The 22,291-nt window shown below is 52.7% G+C and overlaps 1 protein-coding gene across 3 annotated transcripts in view; it reads left to right on the forward strand.

Annotated features, from left to right (window-relative positions):
• The window catches only part of AK8 (adenylate kinase 8), a 126,863-nt gene that overhangs the window by 62,442 nt on the left and 42,130 nt on the right, over positions 1-22,291 (forward strand). For all 3 annotated transcript variants that reach the window (XM_039229429.1, XM_039229430.1, XM_039229432.1), the window contains exon 11: positions 12,798-12,939. In XM_039229429.1, coding sequence (XP_039085360.1) covers positions 12,798-12,939 — 142 coding nt within the window. The remainder of the gene's footprint in view (positions 1-12,797; positions 12,940-22,291) is intronic.

Genomic DNA, 22,291 nt, shown 5'->3' on the forward strand with positions numbered 1-22,291 from the left:
ACGGCCCTGCCTTTTACTTTCGGCAGGGGGTGGGGGGAGGGAGCTGGGGGGGTAGTAAGGGCCTTCCCCCTCTCCCAGTGTCTGCCTTCCCAGCACCTCACGCTGCATGTTTTTGCTCAGGCTCTGTCTGCCCGGCGCCCCTCAGTCACCAGCACCAGCCTGGCTCACGGTGGGAGCTCACGTCTATGAATGAATGAGTGGGTGGATGAAGGAATGAGTGAACGAGTGAATGAGGGGGCACACAGCAATTGGTCCGGCACGGCATAGTGGGGCAATACCAGGCAGGCCCCGCCCCACGGCCTCTGGGGCCCAGAAGCTTCTCTGCCTGAAATTCCCTTTAGGAGAGACCCCCGTTCGTCTAGAGGGACAAGGGGGAGCAGGTGACAGAAGGCAGCAGGCGGCCTGAGCGGTTTCCGGCGAGGGAGCAGCAGCGGTCACTCCGGGGCAGTCAGGGGAGCGGCTCTAGGACCGGACTTTGGACTCCCACCGCGTGACTCCGGTTCAGACTCTGCTGCGTCCCGGCTGTGCGACCGTGGGCAAGCCACCCAGAGCCGCAGTGTCCTCATCTGCAGGGCGAGCCGGCCAGTGTTGAAGCCACTGGGCTGTGACGTGTACAGAATGAAACTGCGTCTCTAAAATGCTTAGCACCGTGCTCCTGACGCCACAGGCCGTCGTGATAGCTAATTAACATCAGCGTCAGCAGCGGTTGCCGTTGGCATCGTCGCCCTCCCTACTAGAAGCAAGAGGAGGAGGGGCAGCGTCCGTGGGGTACACGTGTGTGTTTCACATGCGGGTGTTTGATGTTCTTTTCTTGGGGTGCTGCTCCGGGGCTGGTCCCCATGGCGACCCGGAACTGGCGAAGGCCACGCTTTTGGTGCCGCACTTACCTGTTGCAGCTGCCTGACGCTTTAGTGGCGTAACATGATGACGATTTCATTGTGCTTTTGACTTTGTGGATGAGGGTTTTGGGACAGGGAGGGTTGGACTCCGCTCCGCGCTCACTCGGACCCCAGCCGGCATGGCTTGGGTGGCTGGAGCTCGCCAGGCCGGCTCACCCAAGCCCTGCGTCTGGTTCTCAGCTCTGGAGTCAGCTTGGTTCCTTGGCTCTTTTCCCTGCGTCGGCGGGGGCTGGTATGTTCCAGACGGAGCCCTCCATCCCCTGCCTGGAGCCTGGGACCCCCTGGGGCTGGTCGGCCCTCTTATGTGGTGACCAGCTTCCCCTAGAACCAGCACTCCGGAGATGCCAAGGGGGGGGCGGAGGGTGGGATAGGCTACCGGGCTTCTTATGATCCAGACTCAGAGGTCTCAGATCAGGCTTCCACCTGGCTCTGTTCATCAGGCTGGTCAGTAAGACCAGCCCAGGTTCACGAGGAGAGCATTAGACTCCCACCCCTCAATGGGAGGAGGGGTCACCCCTCACCTACCACACGAAGGGAGGCTTGAATTGCACGTTTCTGTTTGTCGGCTTTGGCTGCGTCCTGGGACTCCGTGTGGCAGATGGACAGCCTCCTAGATGCTCAGGACTGGGGCAGAGGAATGACTTCACGCGCCACGTGGGGGGCTTGCAGATAGCTCAGAGACTTGAGAGTCCAATTCTCCTTGAAAGAGGAAGAAACCTGAGTTGGGAGGGAAAGGGACTCACCCAAGGGCACGTTGCAGCATGGAGGGCAGAATGCATGCTGTCCCCTCCCCCTGAAAGGCAGGTAGGGAGTACAGGTATGGAGCAAGGGGGCCCCCAGAGCCAGACTGCCTGGGCTAAAATCTGGGCTCCGTTAGCTATTAGCTGAGTGGCCTTGGGCAAGTGACTTCCTCTCTCTGTGCTTCAGTTTCCTAATCCATGAAATGGGGCTGTTGTGAAGGTTATGTGAACTAGTACTTGCATTCGAACAAATACGAGCTTAGAAGAGCACAGAGCTCACAGTGAGCACTAGAGCATGGGGGCTTCTTAAGGAAAGGTGTTTCCCGGTGTCCCCGTAGCTGCCCATTTTGCTGTCACGGATCACGTGGGTAACGGTGTTCTCGCCGCCGTTGAGATGTGGGGGCAGTAGTGGGTTCTGAGCCCCGGCTCCATTACAGTGGAAGGAAAAGTGTGTCCCTTAAGTGCCTTCATCTGCAGGGTACAGCGATGTTAGCACGTTGCACTTTATTTATTAAAATTTTTTTTAATGTTTATTTATTTTTGAGAGAGACACAGAGTGTGAGGGAGGGAAGGTCAGAGAGAGAGGGAGGGAGACACAGAATCCGAAGCAGGCTCCAGGCTCCGAGCTGTCAGCACAGAGCCCCATGGGGGGCTTGAACCCATGAGCAGTGAGATCATGACCTGAGCCGAAGTTGGACGCTCAACCGACTGAGCCCCCCAGGCGCCCCAGTGCGTTGCACTTTAAAACCGTCACTTCCACGTATGGACTGGCTGCCTGTCCTCAGTTTCCCGGGGCACCTGCGTTTTCCCCTGAAAGACGTAAGGGCGTGAGTTACGCTAAGAATGGTGAACTAGCAAATCGTTACACACAGTGAGTCCAGGTGAGCGTTTTTACTAAAAGTCCCATTCATCTGCTGGGTGGAAGCAGCATTTATTTATGGAAGAATGTCTATTTTTAACAGATTTTTTTTTCTCGTCTAAAACTTCGGCAGACAAACTGAGTGTGGGAGGCCGTGCCCCTCAGCTGTGACGCACCCGTGGGCGGTGGGCACCCCGTCCTGTCTTTGCTCTTTGCCCAAGTAGACAGGCAGAGCTGGGCTGATAGAATGTGATAGAAAGGGGCAGCCGCCCTACGAGGGAGGAGCGGTGCGGGATATCCTCCTAATTGGCAAGAGCCCCGGGGCTAATGTACTTTTCTGGACTTGAAAAAAAAAAGTCCAATATTAAAAAATTGTTATTTCCTGGCATCACTGTCTGCCAAGCAATTTCCAATGCTGTTGTTAAGTAATGTAGATGTTAGCGTATAGAGTTGGAACCTAAGGAAGTCTTGGGTGTCTGTTCCATCCTGTGCCCGGGAAGCCCACACCCACCCGGACAGGAGCGTGTCTGGAGTAAGTGACCTGAGTTTTACAGAGGAGGCAAATTAGCCGGTGGGGCTGCTTCCTGCAGAAGAATTGCGGGTTTCTCCTCATTATCTGCAGCAGCCGATTCAGAAATGTCCTCTCCATCATTTCAAGGGCTCACTTGGGGCGCACCTTCCATGACTGGCCAGCAGGTGGCAGTAAGTAATAAACAAACAGCCTCAGGAGTGGAAACACCTGACCCCAGGTTCTGGCTTCGTTGGTGCCCCAGGTCCCGCCCCAGATTCCTGCCTGCGGGGGTCTCAGCCGCCAGGAATCAGGACCATCCAGGGGGCAAGAGTCTCCCAGAAACGGTAGTTTAGCTTCTGCTGAACTACAGTGATAGTTCTGTCCTGGGGCAGGAGCCCGTTTCTTTCAAGCCTCACCTTCCTCTCCAGGACTCTCCCTCTGGCCTTCATCAGCAGCTAGCGGCCCCTGGGGCGGCGTTGGGCTGTGGGAAGGGAGAAGAGGGGCGCACGCGGGGTCTTCCTCGAATGCTGACAGATAGCCAGATGTCCCCTTCGCTTCATTTCAGGGGAGGGGCTTGGGGAAGGGGAGAAGCTGCAGGGTAGCTGTAGGGTGTGTGGAGGCGAGGGGTGGGTGGCGTGTGGTGGACTGTGTAGGTGGGTGCGGGGTACAGACGGTACGTGTTGTATGGGTGGGTGTGTGAGAAGTGGGTGTTTCATGTGTGTATATATGTAGGGGTGGGGGTGCTGTAGGTGGGTGTGTAGTGTAGAGGTGTGGGCAGTGTTGGTGTGTGTAAATGTGTTGTTGGTGTCGTGGGGGTGAGGTGTGTTGCAGGGGTGTGTGGTGGGTGAGTAGGGCTGTTATAGGAGAGTGCATGGGTAGGAGTGTGTGCAGAGTGTATCTATGTAGGTGTTCGTATGTAGGTTGCGTGCAGGGGTGTGTGTGGCATACAGAAGTGGGCTGAGTGTGGGGGTGGGGTGTGTGCCTGTAGTGTGTAGGGTGAGTGATGAGGTACTTCGCTCTTTCTTTTCTTGTGTGTTTATTTATTTTTCGGGGAGGGAGAGAGAGAGAAAATGGGGAGGGGCAGAGAGAGAGAGAGAGAGAGAGAGAGAGAGAGAGAGAGCTTGAGCAGGGGAGGGGCAGAGAGAAAGAGGGAAGGAGACAGGACCCCAAGCAGCCTCTGCTCTGTCGGCGCAGAGCCCAACGCAGGGCTCAAACACGAACCGTGAGATCATGACCCGAGCCGAGATCAAGAGTCGGACGCTTGACCACTGAGCCACCCAGGCGACTTTCTGATTTGCCCTGGCGGGGAGGGGGGCGAAGCTTGTTAGGGGCACATCCATCAATCTTGGTCTTCATTACCTTATAAACACTGACTGGGGGAGTGACTTCCTTTGTTCCATTTTTTTTGCCCGAGCCTTGTCAGGCCAGCCTCTGCAGCCCTAGCCTCCCCGTGCCACCCCGGCCCGGCCCGCCGATCCCAGGGCAGGGTCCCTACTGGCCAGCGGGAGCGGAAACGCAAGGACCGGACAGCAGGCGGCAGTGTGGCGCAGCAGGCCCGCGCTGGGCCTGGAGCCAGTCCCTTCTGCCCCTGGGCGCCAGGCTCCATCGGAAAGCCCAGGCACCCTCCCCAGGTCCTCCCCGACTCCCACTCAGCAGCTCTCTGAGCTGGGTGACTGAGGGTGACAGGCGTCAGACCTGTGGCCAGGGAAGAAGAGTCCGTGCCCGCATCTTAAGGGGCCTCGCTCATTTGCTACTTTCTCCTGTCGGAAATAATGTGCAAGAGGGAGCTTGACTAGGACTGGAATTTTAATGGGACTTAGCCTTCCCTTCAAGACAGAGGGTGAGCCCGGTGTCCTGGGTAGAGCAGTGGGGGACCAGGTCGGACCCCTAAGGGGACTCAGAGCCTCTCACCCGTGACCACGGCGCCCCATCAACCCCTGAGCCAAGCAAACCTAGCCGGCAGGGAATAAACGGATTGAGATTTTAATAACCTCGAGGTCAATGTGAGAACTGCCGTCTTTTATGGAAGATCTTCAGGAAAAGAGAAAAAACAACCACCCTGAAAGCATGTGGTGTGGCCCTTATGAAATAACGGGATATTCACATCTTGCACTTTGCTAAATTTAGGGTTGACAGGACATTGCGGAGAGGTAGCCCTCGGCAGTAGCTTACGCACAGGGTAAGATGTTAACTGTCAAGCCCAGGAATCAAGCCCGAGGCACCTGACTCAATGGAGAAAGACTTTAGCCAGCGCTGAAAATCTCTATCTGAGAGGAGGAAAAAGGGTAAATGGACAGCATTATCAAGGAGACTTTAAACTTTCAGCAGAACACAGCCAGCCAGGTCTGTTCTGGAAAGCTGCGTTTTTGCTGAACTGGCTGGTCAGACCGTGTGGGGCTGGGGAAATGCGTCGATAGCCTTCAGGAAAAAAAAAAAAAGGCTGCAGAGAAACAAAAGTGCCTGGATCCCTGGGTAGAAGCCCACAGGGGTGGGCCTGGGGAAAGGCACTGGAGGCGGGGTCTGTGGACTTCACCCCTCCCCTCCCCTCCCCCCCACGCTGCCCAGCTGCAGGGAGGCAGCCTCCAGAGGCCCAGGGGCGGCTGTTTTGTTTCGGGTTTCCGGCCCCCTCTGGGGGAGCACGCCATCTCTGCAGAGGAGACCTTCTGTGCTATGTAGATCTGGCGGTGCTGGGAGAGGACCTTGCAGCCCCCCGAAAGTTCCTCCGCCCCCAGTGAGGGGCAGAGGCTGAGGGGGGTCCCAGCAACCTTCCCAGATTCCCCGAGGAGGGCAGATCCGGGCACCGAGCCTGCTGCCCTGCTTCTGGGCGGAGCCTCTAGGGAGCAGGTGCAGTGGGGGGGGGCTCCATCCTGCCCCCCTGCCCCCCACAAGTTAGAGCCACTAATGGGGTCAAGTATGGCCTTCCGGGGAGATTTTTCCCTTTCCAGCAGCCTCTCCCGATGGCCTCTTCAGCCTCCTGAAGGAATTTAAATAATTTCCTTTAAACAAAACCTGAGGTTTCAGCGGAAGCCTTAAACATACATAAAAAGTAGAGAAGAAAAGAACGAAGCTGCGGGGACGCACCCCAGTGCCGTGAACCCACGCGAGCTCATGCCACCTTGTTGTGCCTGAACCACCCAAAGACTCCCCCCCCCACCACCTCCCTGCAACAGGATTTTATTTTGAAGCCCAGCACAGACATCAGCACGCCTTCTCGTGGCTTCTCACTCTGCGGTGGGGGGCATGGTGTGGCCCAAAGGGAGCCGGCGAGCGAGCCCGCGGTGGCCTTCCGTAGCCTCGGGCCCTGGCTCCCTGGTTCGGTGCCCAGAGGGACGACCCTGAGCCCTGCCACAAACACGCAAGGAAGCAAAGAGCCTTCCGGTGTTGGAAATAGGGGTGTTTACTCTCCATTCGTTCATCATTCGTTCACTTATTCACTCAAAATGAATGTGTGTTTATGAGGTGCCTACCACGTGCCAGGCACAGTGCCTGACTTGGCCGGGGTTTCTGCTTTTCGAGGGGTGGGGGAAGGTGGGGACCCAGGCAACAAACGTGCACCAATAATTATCGGTTCGAAGCCGCAGAGGAGGAGAAAGGCTAATTTGAGGGTCTGTTTCCCTGACTCCTGAAGAGAATTTTGGTTTTGGTTTAGGCCCAAAGTCAGGATTGGAGCACGGCTCACCTTCTTCCCAGAAGTGTGTGCCTTCTCCTTGGAGCCCCTTCCCCCAACTTCCTGCGTCTCCCATGTCTTTGTGCCTTTCCAGCCGGGACACCACTCTGTGTCCCTGACGCTCGATTCCAAGGTCCTGAGCTCTGGGAGGGATTGGGTCTAATTCATGGGGCATAAGAGGAGCCCTCCACTATGTCGTGTGTGTGTGCACGTGTGGAGTGTGTGTGCTGTGTGTATACGTGGTCTATATATATATCTGGTGTGTTTGCTGTGTGCACACGTGTGGAGTTTGTGTGTGCTGTGTGTATACGTGGTCTATATATATATCTGGGTGTGTTTGCTGTGTGTGCACGTGTGGAGTTTGTGTGTGCTGTGTGTATACGTGGTCTATATATATATCTGGTGTGTTTGCTGTGTGCACACGTGGTGTATATATATTTAAATTAGATTGCATCATACAAGCCGTTTGTTGACTTGCTTTCCCCCTGATAGGCTGCCAGAGTCCGCTTTCCAAGTTAGTATGAACATAAATGGCTTTTTGAAAGTGGCATAATACCCCACCGCACGGACATACCGTCCTTTATGTGGCTTGCCTTCTGCTGAGATTGCTTCTGATTGTCACCACTGAAAATAACGCTGAGACGGACACCTTTGGGCGCATGTCTTTTCCTGCCTGTGCTATTATAGTTTAAGTGTGAGTTCTTGTAAATGGGATCGCTGGGTTGAAAGGCATGTACATTTTAACTTTTTTTTTTTTAATTTTTTTTAATGTTTTATTTATTTCTAGGAGAGAGAGAGAGAGACAGTGTGAGCAGGAGAGAGTCAGAGAGAGAGGGAGTCACAGACTGAAACAGGCTCCAGGCTCTGAGCTTGCAGTCAGCACAGAGCCCGATGCGGGGCTCGAACCCACGAACCGCGAGATCATGACCTAAGCGACAGTCGGACACTTAAACGACTAAGCCACCCAGGCGCCCCTAACTTTTTTTTTTTTAAAGGATTTGAGAGAGAGAGAGAGTGAGTGAGCGAGCACAGAGCGGGGAGGGAGAGAGAGAAAGAAAATCTCAAGCAGGCTCCACGCTCAGTACAGAGCCCACCTCAGGGCTTAATCCCAAAACCTTGGGATTGTAACCTGAGCCAAAATCAAGAGTCAGATGCTCAACTGCTTGAGCCATACAGATGCCCCTACATTTTAACTTCTAATGCAAATTGAGACATTCTCTCTAGAAATCTTTGCAACCCCCCCCCCACCCCACCCCAGAAGAGTCTCCTTGTGTCCACTGGGTCTTCCATTCTTCCCTGGAGCCAAGTTTCGCTCCAGCGGTGGTCACTTAAGCCACAACCCTTTGGGGCCTGAGTTTTTAAACTTTGAAATGAGAGAGGTCAAGGGGATGACCTTGCAGGGCCTTCCCCCTGAGTCCCCAGGGCTCTGAGCCTCAGGAGCAGCCCCCCGTTGGCCCGATAAGGCTGCAGGTCAGCAGCTCCGTCCTCCGTGGAACACAGCTCGCTTGCCGACAGGGCCTGGCTGTTGGAGAAACCAGGCAGCAAAGTTGGCCCAGTCCAGCCCTCAACCCCAGCGGCCAAGGCCTTAATGCGCCCCGGGTATCACTGGCCAGCAAGCTCATTACCTACTGGATCTCCTTCTCCACGGGCAAGCCCATTTCAACCCTACAGCACCCTCCTCAACTCCTGTTTAAGCTCAGGGGAAATTTATCTGAAAAGTTTGAATTTTAAGGGCCACATATTCTTGCCAATGGCTTCATCATAGCCATCTGACGGGAGCCTGGATAAACTCTGGGAAGGGACTAAAAATATACCCACACGGCCCCTCAGGAGACCGCTAGTGGGTCTGGCATCTTTAATGAGCCATCTGCCGGCCCCACAACATCCAGCGAGGCAGGTGCCTGAGAGGAGGACACAGAGGTTCAGGGAGGTCCCATTGCAGCCAGGCAGAGTCCACTGGACCACTGGGCTCTCAGCTCACACGTAACCCAGGAGTTTTCTGGGTTTTATTCTAAGGAATGCTTACAAAAGCAGCTGTGTAGGGGCACCTGGGTGGCTCAGTCAGTCAAAGCATCTGCCTTCAGCTCAGCTCAGGTCATGATCCCACGGTTCATGAGTTCGAGCCCCACATCAGGCTCTCTGCTCTCATGTAGAGCCTGCTTGGGATCCTCTGTCTCCCACTCTCTTTGCTCCTCCCCTGCTCTCTCTCTCTCAAAATAAATATTTTTAAAAAGGCACCTAGGGGCGCTCGGGGGATGGCTCAGTCAGTTGAAGAGCCGAACAACTTCGGCGCAGATCATGATCTCGTGGGTCTGTGACTTCAAGCCCCACGTCAGGCTCTGTGCTGACGGCTCAGAGCCCGGAGCCTGCTTTGGATTCTGTGTCTCCCTCTCTCTCTGACCCTCCCCTGCTCACACTCTGTCTCTCTCTCTCAAAAATAAATAAACATAAAAAAGAAAAGGCAGCCGAATCGAAAATCCTTCTGTAGCCGCCCAGCCCCACTCTGAGCGCAGCCCACCCGCCCTCCCAGTTGGCAGAAGAGACAGAAGCTCAGAGCGTCTCAGCAGTTGGGGCAGAATGGGGACTAGGAGAGGGAAGCAAAGCCCCCCACTTACCACGGCCGGACTCTGACAGGGCCCTGCTGGACCCGAAGGGCTCCGAGCTTGGGGGCTCAGCAAAAGAGGTCTCCTTTCTAGAGGTTTAAAAACCTGGAGCTGTTAGCTGGTGATTCTGACTCAGGGTCCCTCAGCCCCAGCTCTTTGCCGACTTTACTCGGGGTCCATTTTGGCTTTTCGGAGCCTGCAGTGACCCCTTAGAAGATCGTACTTTTGACTAGCCCCATCCTTGGGACATGGAGACCCCAAATGGGGACTCCACTGGCTGGCACCACAAAACGTGCGCTCCCTGTGCAAATGTGGCAAAGTGCAGGATCCTGAGATTAACTCCCATGTGTTCATTCACTAAAGGTGCACTGAAGGCCAGCACGTGATTATTCCCAAGGTGGCCCAGATCCCCTTCGCCATTATGACCCTTGGACCGGGCCAGGCCTGTCTGCTCTCACTTCCCACGGACCACTCGGCTCCAGCCACATGGGCCCTTTCTCTCACCCTTGGATGTGTCCAGATCATTCCAGCCTGAGGGCCCAGGGCCCTTGCCATCCCCTCCGCCTAGAACATACCCGCCGGGTCCTCATGCAGCTGAACTCCCCGTTCGGGTATCTGCCACGTGTGACCTCCCCAGAGGCCGTCCCAGACCCAGTCACATCAGCAGGCCCCCGTCATCACTTGTTATTTTCTTCATCGTGCATGCGATTTCTCCACGGTGGTCACTTATCTGAGCACTGTATCCCTCGCTAGAATGTAAACGTTGGGGAGGGCAGTACCCTGGCTCCTTGTTTGCTGTGTATCGTGGTGACCAGCACAGGCCTCTAGAACTATCCACTGGACAGATCGCTGTGAAGGGCTTATTTCTGTATTCGTTTCTTATTTAGGTGAAAACATCCGTAGATATTTAGGCATAGACCTGGATTGGAAAGCTGTATGGCAGATTTTTTTTTTCTTTTATAGTTTATTGTCAAGTCGGTTTTCATATAACACCCAGTGCTCATCCCCACAAGTGCCCTCCTCCATGCCCATCCCCCCCCTTCCCCTCCCCCCCATCAACCCTCAGCTTGCTCTCAGCATTCAAGAGTCTCTCATGGTTTGCCTCCCTCCCTCCCTCTCCCCAACTATTTTTTCCCCTTCCCCTCCCCCATGGTCCTCTGTTAAATTTCTCCCATTCCACATATTGAGTGAAAACATATGGTATCTGTCCTTCTCTGCCTGACTTATTTCACTCAGCATAACACCCTCAAGTTCCATCCACGTGGCTACAAATGGCCAGATTTCATTCTTTCTCATTGTGTATGGCAGATTCTTAACCCATTTTGTGCTTAATCCATACTTATTCATCCTGAAACAACATATTGGGTTCCCAGATCAGAGACCAGGTGCATTATTTGTCCACAGCGTAATTGCTGACTCCCCACACCCCAAATCCTCGCGGGGCCACATGGTGGGAGTCGACGTGTGAACAGGGATCTGTAGCATGGGGCACAAGCCCTGACATTATGACCCTCAGAGCTTACAGAGGACAGCTGGCCTGGGACGCGAATGAAGGCCCCAAGGCAGATCGCTAACTCTTTCCCGAGGTCCCTATGTTTAATCCCGAGGCTCGTGTGCAGCCTGACATCCCACATTGTTGGCCAGCATTCCATTCTCAGAACACAGTGACCACGGGGGCGCGTGGAAACATTCAGAACGTTTTCCTTCCCAAAGTCCATCTCCCGAACTGAAAAATACCAGCCCCCATCTCTGAGCGTCTGCCACGTGCCCGGAAATCTTGCACTGCGAACCCCGTAGTGACAGCTCCTGTCATCCTTTTTGTCAGGTGAGGATGCTGACCCTTGGAGAGGCAGAGTGGCCAGCTGAGGTCAGTTGGCTCCTGAAGGCAGGGCTGAGACCCTAGGTTTGCGTGCCCCTTGAGCCCGCGTTCTCTCTGCTCTCCCGCCCGGGCTCCCCAGAGTCCGGGCAAGTCGCTTTTGACATGTTTGGTTAGTTGCAGTAAAGCCTTTGAAAAGGGAAGTCTCTTGTCTATTTATTATTCTGCACCTACTATGTGCTGGGCATTATGTTAATTATGGGGGTAAATGAGGTGGGCACAGTCTTTTTCCTCATGGAACCCCCTATCTTTGGGGAGAGGTGGGCATTACACAAAGACTTAGCCAATGACAAGGGAAGCAAGTAAGAAAAGGTGCAGGTGCTAACCCAGTCTGGCCACAGCCTCTGGGGCCATTCCGCTGCTGGCCGACGTCTGGAAAGGAAAGTCTTGCCCAAGGCAAGGCATGGGGGAGGGGCGTTCTGGATGGAGGGACTGGCAGACTCCAGGGGAGGTGAAGAGCTGGGGGAGAGTCAGGAGTCAGGGACTCCAAGGGACTCCTGGCCATGGGGGAGGGGGCTTATCTTCTGTGCACTGGGGAGCCACAGCAGGTGTAAGCAGGGGAAGAGAGCGGGTTAGCTGCACCAACTTCTCGTTCATGTCAGATAGCCAGATGTTCTCATTAGGGCGAATGCCCTTTTCTGATCTTCCCTCGAGACTGGGGAAGAAAGGCTGAAGGATGCGGGAAAGGAAAAATTCAGGGAATCACGAATGGCTCAGAATATGGTTTATGGTTCTTTGGTCAAGAGTGTAACCAGCACGTCATGGCCCTGGAGGAAAGTAGCTGTTTCTGCGTCTCTCCCCAATGTGTTCACCTGGCTGTCAGTCTGGGGCCTGTTGGCAGGTTCCAGACGCATCAGGGCCACTTGCCCGATGCACGGATGGCTGGTTGGAATGGGGGCAGGGCCTCTTCCGAGAAGCCGCTAAAGACCCTCACAGCAACTCAAGGAAACCCGCTCGTCGGGGCCACATCCATAGCAAACACTGGTAATATTTACCAAGCGATTCTGGAAAAATGAGTGCAAAGTGTAGGAAACGTAGTGCAAATTGCTGGGAGGCAGTACATCAGCAACATAGGACGTTTAATGAGTCTGAGAGGAGAGGTGTAAATTTCGGGAAAATGTCAATTGCGGTAAAATGTAAACAGGAGCCTTCTCAGTATCTCATTCTCCAGGAGACTGTTTCAGTCTCTGGTTCTCGCCAGAGCTGCAGTTCTGGAGATCTGACTCGAGACATCGAGGAGGGAGAAGTGGAGGAAGGAGAGAAGCAGGGGCTTGCTTAGTGCTGCGAATTAGCAAAGAGCATCCAGGGTAAACCTTCACTGAGGCTGGTGTGTTACCCTGAAAAGGCTTTTACTGCAAAAATTGGATCCCAGGGGGCAACGGGGACTGCTGATGGACGTGGTATCTTGTCAGGGTCAGGGAGGGGCCAAGATCGAGGTCAAGGTCATCCAATGCTTTTCCCTTCACAGGAGGCCAGCGTCCCTCCAATTGCTGGGACCACGGAGGGACCTGGGCACCCGCAGCCTTGTCCACCCAAACCTGACCTTCGCAAGTTCAATCTAGAGTCAGGGAAAGTTAGGAAACCCGCAGCCCCCATGCTCCCTCGCACCCCAGCATGACGCCTGGCCCTCCTTTCCCTGCAGTCCCTGACAACATCATCATGAAGGTGCTGGGCCAGCGTCTGAGCCAGCAGGACAGCATTCAGAGAGGGTGGGTGCTGCACGGCTTCCCGAGAGACCTGGACCAGGCGCACATGCTGGACAGCCTGGGCTACCAGCCCAACAGGTAAGCTGCCCCCTTCCCTCGGCCCTGAGCCTGGCTCCTCCCAGGAGGTCTCTGCCACTGGGCACCCCTGCCCCCGAGGGCTCAGATGGCGAGGTCCCTGTGACAGCTTGCCGTTTGCAGGAGGCCCCATGAGTTCCAGAAGCAGCATGGCTCTCAGACCTGCCCCCCACCCCACCCCGTTCGCCCTGTGAACTAGGAGTCGGGCTTGGGATCAGATCCTGGCTCTGTCACTCACCTTGCTGGACCTGAGCTTCCGCGCTCGTGAACGCCAATCCACACCAGCCCGCCCCGCCTTTTTCCTTCTGTTTCTTCACTTGCGCGCTTTGCACTTAAACCTTTGGTGCCGGGGACATTTATTCTGATGTGGGTGTGCAGCACGGGCTGAGCACTTTGTCCCTGAGCGGTCGGCCGTTTGTTCCAAAACGGTGTCCAATGCCGTGGAACGTTCCGTTCTTCCTCCTCTGTCGTGAACTGGAGAGCGCCCCGCCGCTGTGTGTGTCGTGGAAGGAAACCGAGGGGGTCCCACTGGGAACAAGCAAGGCTACGAGGTCAGGGCTCGCTCTGGCAGGGATGCACCACGTCACTGGAGTCTGGCAGAGGCTCAGAGGCCGGTGGCCGAGCGGGAAGGCCTCCCAGGGGTGCCCTGCGAGAGCCAAGGCCCGGGGAGCTGGGGTGGGGCTCCACCTCGAAGTGGGGCGCCCCCCGTGCTTGGCTTTCTCTGGTTGGTCTTAACTCGCAAACGGTGGCAACAATTAAGGAAGCTGCTAGTTATGGGTCAGCTCCTGGCTGTTTTGGGGTCACTGGTGACAGAGACTGTGACTCGGTTTGGGAGAGTTTTTAAGTTTCCGGGTAGTTGGCATAATTTATTGTTATCATTTCAACTTTTGTCACTAGCTTTTTATTTTAGCACAGAGGGTGGAGAAGTTGTTGAAGTGCAACCTCTAATTTAAAAAAGAAATTATTGGCGTTTATTCTGTGGATGGTTATTCAATAGTATTTGGAAAGAATGTGTATTTTATTATTTTTTAATGCTTATTTATTTTTGAGAGTGGGAGTGGGAGAGAGGCAGAGAGAGAGAGGGAGACACAGAATCCTAAGCAGGCTCTAGGCTCCAAGCTGTCAGCACAGATCCCGACGCAGGGCTCAAACCCACGGACCGTGAGATCATGACCTGAGCCGAAGTCAGACGCTCAACCGATTGAGCCCCCCAGGTGCCCGAAGAATGTGTATTTTAAGTTACAGAATTAAATATACATATTAGGTCCTACTTGTTTTTCTTTTTTAAGTGTATTTGGGTTTTTTTTGTTTTGTTTTGTTTTGTTTTTTTAGTAATCTCTACACCTGACATGGGGCTCGAACTCACAACCCCACGATCCAAGAGGCATGTGCTCTACTGACTGAGCCCCTTAGGCCCCCTGGGTCCCCTCTGTGCTTGCTCGCCGTTGCTGGTTAGTCTTTTGTGTCTGTCTGTCATCCTGTCAAGGACAGATTTGCTGACTTCCCATTAACAGCATCTTTTTATTAATTTTTCCTGTTCTCTCATTTCCTGCGGTTTTTGCTTTGTATGTTTTGGTGCTGTGTTACACAGTCCATAAAGGCTCGTGTCAGGGATGGGTTCCTTGTGAAACGTCGCCCTGACAGGAGTTATTGTCTTTGACACGACTGTGGCTTGTCTGATACTCCCAGTGCCGCTCCTCCTCGTAACAAAACATCGGTATCAGAGAGGGTCTGTCGCAGTCTGCCTCACGGCTGTTTGAGACATCCAAGGTTCTGGCCGGAGAGGTAGCAGCACACAGCCGTGTGCTTCTTCCAGAACACCCGCTCTCAGGGGCCAGCCCCACTGGAAGGCACGCCTTTTGCTGTTTTGCCTTCTTAAATTTTTCTTACTTTGTCATTCCCGAAGCCAATAATCACCTTGCTTTTACGCTTGCCTAACTTTCCCCGTATCTGTGTGCTAACTAGTTCCGCTCCTTGTACGGGCCCCTCTGAATGGTTTTGCACAAAGTCCACTGTGCTACGTAACCTGTCGGCCACAGGCTTTTTCTTTCCCCCCGGACCCCTCTCTGTCCCGGTTGGACTGCTTATTTTTTCTGTCTTGGCTTATGGCCTGGGTGTTGTCAGACTTTGCCACCATATCACCATCGGAGTTTCTTTGTTCTCCTGGGTTGGAGCTCCTGTTTCCTGAACCACAAATTCTTCCTCGGTTTGGCGTCCAGCTGTCCCTCAAGTTAAAAAGGTGGCTTTAGGGGCGCCTGGGTGGCTCAGCCGGTTCCGCACCTGACCCTTGTTTTGGGCTCAGGTCACGATCTCACGGTTAGTGAGTTCAGGCCCTGTATCGGGCTCTGCACCGACAGCACGGAGCCTGCCTGGGATTCTCTCTCTCCCTCTCCCTCTCTGGTTTTAACAGCAGGAGGCTGTGAGATCATGACCTGAACTGAAGTCAGACGCTTAACCGACTGAGCCACCCATGTGCCCCAGTATTTTTTTTATTCACCCTGTTTTATTTTTTTTTAATTCCTGAATGGCTGAAAATATCCCACTTATTTTTGTCTTTATCACTTTATTTTATCCTTCATATGGTTTCCTTTGCTTTCCATCTTTTTTTAAAGTTGATTTATTTATTTTTTTAGGAAGCACTACACTCAACGTGGGGCTCGAACTCATGACCCCAAGAGATCAAGAGTTGCATCAAGAGGGGCACCTGGGTGGCTCAGTCGGTTGAGCGTCCGGCTTCGGCTCATGTCATGATCTCATGGTTCGTGGGTTCGAGCCCCGCGTCAGGCTCTGTGCTGACAGCTCAGGGCCTGGAGCCTGTTTCGGATTCTGTGTCTCCCTCCCTCTCTGACCCTCCCCTGTTCACGCTCTCTCTTTCTCAGAAATAAATAAAACATTAAAAAAAAAAAAGAGTCGCATCAAGAGTCGCACGCCCCACCCCTGCTCACGCTCTCTCTTTCTCAGAAATAAATAAAACATTAAAAAAAAAAAAAAGAGTCGCATCAAGAGTCGCACGCCCCACCCCTGCCCCGACTGAGCCTTTTCTTCCTGGTCTGTGTCTTTGACTTTTCTTACTGCGACTGTTACCTTCTTCTGGTCTCACTGTCACATGCAGGAGGAAAGAGAGAGTGCTCCCCCGTGTGCTTCCTCTTGGCCCCTGCTGGTCCACTCTCCACCGTGAGGAGGAGCAGACGGGGACAGACACGTTCCCAGGCTGTTCTGTCCCGGTCTGTTAGACACATGTTCTCGTCTCTAAGGTTACTAAGCGTTTCTTTCTAGAGACGTAACCGTTGTCTTCAGCAAGAATTATTACACTTGTGAGGTTTTAGCTCCCTCACTTCAACTGGATTCAGACTTCAACCCCAGCTGTTTCCGTAACCCAACCTCCTCATTTACCAGTTATGATTCATCTTTCCTTTGGATGGATTGTCTGCGATGCACTTTCAGCCGGGGCACGTGCACGCTAGACCCTAAATTCTTGGCCACTTGAGAGTGCCTTTCCGTTACCTTTATTTGTGAACAGTGTCTGGCAAAGGAAAGAGCGGTTCGATCAGGCTTCTCCCCCACCGGCACTGCTGTGTCGCTTCTGCTCTGTCCTCTGACGTCTCTGAGGCTGTAGGAATTCCCTAGGGGCCGTGAGATGTTTTTGCGTTGTAGGTCAAGTGCGTCTTCTGTCTGGGTGTCCTCACGCTCTCTCTCTCTCTCTTCCCTCCCCCTGGAAGTCCATTTATGCTCGCCAGGCCTCAGTCTTGCTTCTCTTGATGACTTTTCCCTGAAATCTTATGCGTCCCTTATTTCAGGAGGACATTCTTCTAGTTCACGTACTACTATTTTCCTGGCTCACTTGCTTGTCTGTCTTCTCCAGGAAGGCCAATCATGTGTGTGTGTTGGACAGTTGTCATCTGTTTTCCATAATAAGGGATTTTTTTTTCTAGTAGCTTTCGTCTCTTGCTCGTTTCCCATCTGTCCTTCATGATAACTTCAACTATGTTCTATTGTGTTACTTTCTCGTTGCCCCTGGTTTTTTGTTTCTATAATGCTTAAAAAAATTTAAAAAAAGTTTTTTACTGTTTATTTACTTTTGAGACACACACACACACACACACACACAGAGTGTGAGCGAGGGAGGGTCAGAGAAAGAGGGAGACATAGAATCCAAAGCAGGCTCCAGGCTCTGAACTGTCAGCACAGAGCCTGATGCGGGGCTCGAACCCACGAACTGTGAGATCATGACCTGAGCTGAAGTCAGCCGCGCAGTCGACTGAGCCACCCAAGAGCCCCTGAAAAAGTGTTTTTTAACATTTATTTATTTTTGAGAGCTAGAGAGAGACAGAGAGAGATAAAGTGCGAGCTGGGGAGGGGCAGAGAGAGAGGAAGACACAGAATCTGAACTCACGAACCGTGAGATCATGATCTGAGCCAAAGTCGGACGCTCAACTGACTGAGCCACCCAGGCGCCCCTCTATAATGCTTTTATGTTTTCCTTTGTTTTCTCCCTTAACACTGTCAGCTTTCACTCATCTCCTCTTTTACCTTGCATCTTGTCCGTGATTTCTTACATGGTAGAGTCTGTTCTTCCGAAATTGTGTTTAGTGTATTAATGTCTTGATTGAAAAATATGCTTAGGTTTCCTGGAGTAATTTTTCTTCTAAAGGGTATTCATTCTGTCCCTCTCTTTGTATTTTTTCCTTCTATTCTGTCTTTCTTCCTCCCTCCCTCCCTCCTCCCCTCTTTATTTCTTTCTTTTTCTTTTTCCTTCTTTCCTTCTTTCCTTCTTTTCTTTCATGATCTTTTCTTAGCAGCATCTATCCCTGGGTTCCAAGATGATTGTCTTTTGCAAACCATTTGTCTTTTGCCTAAGAATCGCATGAGTTGGTTTTATATTAGTTTTGTTTCTGTGGCTGCTTTAATAAATCCCCACCAACTTGGTGGCTTAAACAACACAAACCTACCGTCCCCCGGCGCTGTAGGCCTAAAAGCAATAGTCGCCAGGACTGTGTCCCCTTCTGGAGGCTCCGGGAAGAACTCTTCTCCTCCCCTTTCCCAGGAGCCGCCCACCGTCCCTTCCGCTCCAAAGCCAGCAATGTTGCACGTGCTGATGTCACGTCTCCCCCTGACCAGACCTGGGGACACTTCTCAGGACCCACAGGGTTAGCTCAGGCGCACCCAGCAACTCTGGGATAATCCAACCGTGTCTGAATCATATCCTCAGAGTCCCTTTCGCCAGAAGTAACAGATTCACACACTGTGGGGATTAGGGGGTGGTCCTCTGGGTGGAGGGCATTCTCCTCCACACCGTCTTATTATAGCCCTGGAGTTGAGGCCAGAGGGCTTCCGGCGGGAGGTGGAGACGTCTGGGTGTTGTGGAGCTTCTGGTCTTACTGCCTGTGTTACCCAAGGGCTTCCTGGGCCCCAGGGCCGTGAGGCTAAGTGTCCACCCTCTGAGGTCAGGCAGCTGAACCCACGTTGGTGCCGGTGTGTAAGCTCATCCTCTACCCGAAGATGAAAGGCTCTGGGAAGATGCAGAACGGTCACTTGGGGTGGGGGAGGGGGGAAGGGAGCAGGTCACTGACTGGGCTGGAGGCCAAGAGGCCAGTGCTCGCTTTTTCTGGGCCCCGAGGGAGAGAGTGGCAGTTTTATTTATCGACCCGACCGACCGACAGGCGAGGGCATCGTGTTCATTCAGAAGCACACAGGGAAGAATATTCAAGAAGCTCTCTGATCTAAGGCAGCTTGCTGGGGAATATTTCTCCATTCACCACGGAATAAACTCAGTTTCCAAAGACTTAGGATTTAATTTATTTGACCCCAGGGTGGGGGACAAACAGGGAAAACCAGATGTTTGTTTACAACGGAGGTTTAATCAGGTTTAATCAGCGCCCTGCTCCGTCAGCTCCTCATTTTGCTCCGTCGCTGAGGGTGTGTTCTCTCCCCGCTCCTCGGGTCTGACTCTACTCCATTCCCCCCACCTCAGCCTTCAATTAACATTTTTATGATTAATTCAGAAGATAATTTTAGCCATAAGCCTTCAAGTCCAGATCCAGGCTAAGAAAGCGAGAAATATTCTAAAATGAGCCCACCTGGCCCGGGCATGAAGATCCGGGCTGTAATTCTGGTTCGATTGTGATGCCAATTATAAAGCAGTCTAGCTGTGGGGTTGCTGTTTTTGACTCCAGGAGGAAATCTTGACAGAATTATAGCCTAGAAATCAATCTGGGAATACGATACAGAAATCTATAATTCAGATATGAAAACAATCTACAAAGGCTTTTTTTTTTTAAGGAGGGTTCGATGAAATTAGATTAAAATAAATTTACATATATATCAATTTTATTATTAAAATATATTCATGCAAGTAAATAGAGTTATTGGGAAGGAGAAGCTGATCTGTGTTGGATGCTGAAATAGACCTCTCTGGCTTATCAGAAAACAAAGTTATTGTCTCCTTGTCAAATATAAATCTCTCCTCAGAGCTAATAAATGGATAGTGTTCAAACGCAATGTTTTGCTTGACTCCTACCTCATACACCCACGGCACATAATACTAAATTATATTCCGCCGAGCAGTATCAATCTCGAGATTCCAACATCACAAGGTGAGGGAAAGAGACCGAGTAATTGATGTGTCAAAAAGAAGGAGAAAAAGTTATTTGAGAACAAATAAAATGGGCTATAAAGTTTGTTAAAACATCATAATAGTAAAAACAAAAAGGGGGGGAGGGGAAGAGAAGAAAAAAAGAAACAAAGAAAGAACTATCCGAGGCTGTATTCAGAATCTGCCCTCTGCCTGGCTGTAAAATAATTCATTTCATGCGGCAAGTTTGTGGTGCGGTCTTTCCCTTTAAAATTAATGTTTACTATAGAGAGGGGGTAGAGGATGCTGATTGATGTTGGGAAGTTTGCCTGGTAGCAGCCGGGCTGGGTTTCTGTGCCCCCTCCTTCCCTCCCAGGGCTGCAAGGAAGGGTGGGCCAAGCAGTGGTCTTGAACCTCCCTCCCCTGCTCCGTGGCTGGGCAGCCAAGGCCCCGGAAGATAGGGCTGCAGAGATATCGCTTGGAAATCCCTGGGGAAGGGGGTGAAGTGTGTATGTGGGGGGGGACCCCTGGCTGAGCGAGTGGATTTTATTTATTATGTTGTCTTCTTTACTACTTCTCTCTTTCTCTGTTTCAGTGGACTGACTTTGGGGACTATAAAGAAATCACCCAAGGACCAGATTCTAGATGAGCTCGTTTGTGCCCCAGCTCATCGTATGCAAATTGCAAAGTGCTCAAAGGGTTCTTTTGAGACTCTGATGTTTTGGGAGTTTTATCATTATTTTTTAAACTAGACAGTTGAGGTGTCCCATACCCCGAGGAGCCCAGAGGGGGCCTGGGAAAGCAGTGACCGGTCTCCACTCCTTGCGTTCGGCTCCCACCTGGTGCCCGATGCGTTGTTAGCTTTGCTAAACACACGGCCCTGTCCGCCAGGGAGAGGGAGGGCACGCCAGGGGCGGGCGCAGGTGGGCGAACACCAGCGCCAGGCCAGTGGGGATGGGAGTCCCAGCCCAAGTGCTGGCTTCCAGGACAAGCCTGGCCCGTCCAGAGAAGAGGGTCAGACTTCCGGGGGCCAGACCCTCGAAGCGAGCCCCGGTGGCTCCTGCCGGGACATGTCGGCGGGGTGGTGGGGCAGGTCCCAGGCTGTCACTGATGAGAATCCCTTCCTCTGAGGGCACCTCCTCCTCTCCTGGCCCCCCTGCCCCCTCGTCTCCCACCGTCCCCCTCATCCTGACAAGAATGATGACGATAGCTGGGTGCCAATTACGTGCTTCTTTACGTGTCCCTTCAGATCCGCTCAACGGCCCCAGGAAGCTGGCTTGTTCTGTGAAAGGCACTTGGCTGGGGGAAGCCTTGGGCCACATAGAAGGGACCAGCCCTGAGCCCAGCGCTTTGCCCTGAGCTGTTACGTTCTGTCCTTTCTGCGCCGGGGTCGGTATTTATCCTAGCCGGCTAGCTAGCTTGCAGAAACTACTGTAATCTCAGCTTCCTATCTGTGAAATGGGGCAATAACCTCTACTCTTTTAACCCTTACGGCACTACAGTCCTAGAAGGTAAATGGAGTGTGTGTGTGATGGTGTATTACACACACAGACACACACACACACACACACACCGTGTGGGTTTGCTGCAGATTCGTCCACACGGTCAGAAGCGTCAAAACATTGATGGCAGTCACTCCTGTGATTTCGAATTCCTGTTACATAAAAAGAAGCCAAAATGGCAAATATACCCAGCAGGGATGGCCGTCAGGGAGTCTCTGCTTTATCTGCTCTCTATGGGTTGGCACACATAACTTACTGATAACCTAAAAATACGTTTCTTCTCTAAGAGCTGTTCGCTTTTCTTACCCACGGAAGACATTTTAAAGATCGGGGTGGGCTGAACTTGGGGAAGTTGGTTCCTTAGTCGCCCGGCGGCACGTGGCACAGGATAGCGACCGCAAAAAAGACCGAGATGCAACCGCCCTTTGTCCAGAAGGACCTCGTGGGGCCCGGCAAACTGGGAAGTCGCCATCAGGGCATTTAATGGCGTTGCCAGACTATTCTGCCGAGCACCGGTCTGATTTCTGGGTTTCAAGTATGTTGAATATTAGACAGTGGAATAAGGTGGAATAAGATGGCGTTCAGTAAAAACCGAACTGGCTAGTAGTTTCCATGCCAGAGCTTTTTAGATTTCAACACCCGTTCTTTTGAGTTCTGTGTGACACTGCGTGTTCGGGGACGACACAATGAAAGCCCTGGATGATGGCTTTGCCTTTTCTAGCGTGTTCCAAAGTGAGAAGGATGCCATGAGCTAGGGGCGGGGTGGGGGTGGGGGGGCAGCAGTGGGGCTGGACAACAATTAAAATGCGAGATAGAGAGGATTTCTTGCCTTCCTCCGCTCTCTCCCTTTTTTATTATCACTCGGCCCTTCCAGGAAGCTCTCATATCTCCGCCGCTGATCCTTACGCGGATTAGGGATAATAAACAGCCCATTAATGGAGGCCTGAACCAGGAAATGGAGTTGGAATCAGCCGCACAATTCAGCGGCTGACTGAGGTTAATAACTCCATTACTCCAGCTCTGTGCTGAGCCGCCCGACGACCAGCATGTTAGCCTTATCTTACTCCTCATTAATTGAGCTAATAGAACCCTAGTGACCCTGCCTCGCCGCTGTAGTCTGAGAGTTTACCAGACATGGGCTGGAATACATATCATTCCCCGTGAGCTCTGTGGACGCCTTTGTTTTTGGGAGAGAGATCTCTCTTGAAGACTGGTCAGCGCAAGACCCTCCTAACAGCGGGGTCCCCGGGCAGCTGTCCGCACCGGGGTCCCCAGGTCCTGC

This window comes from Hyaena hyaena, unplaced genomic scaffold (assembly GCF_003009895.1).
Source record: "Hyaena hyaena isolate Hyena2069 unplaced genomic scaffold, ASM300989v1 scaffold_38, whole genome shotgun sequence".
NCBI lineage: Eukaryota > Metazoa > Chordata > Mammalia > Carnivora > Hyaenidae > Hyaena > Hyaena hyaena.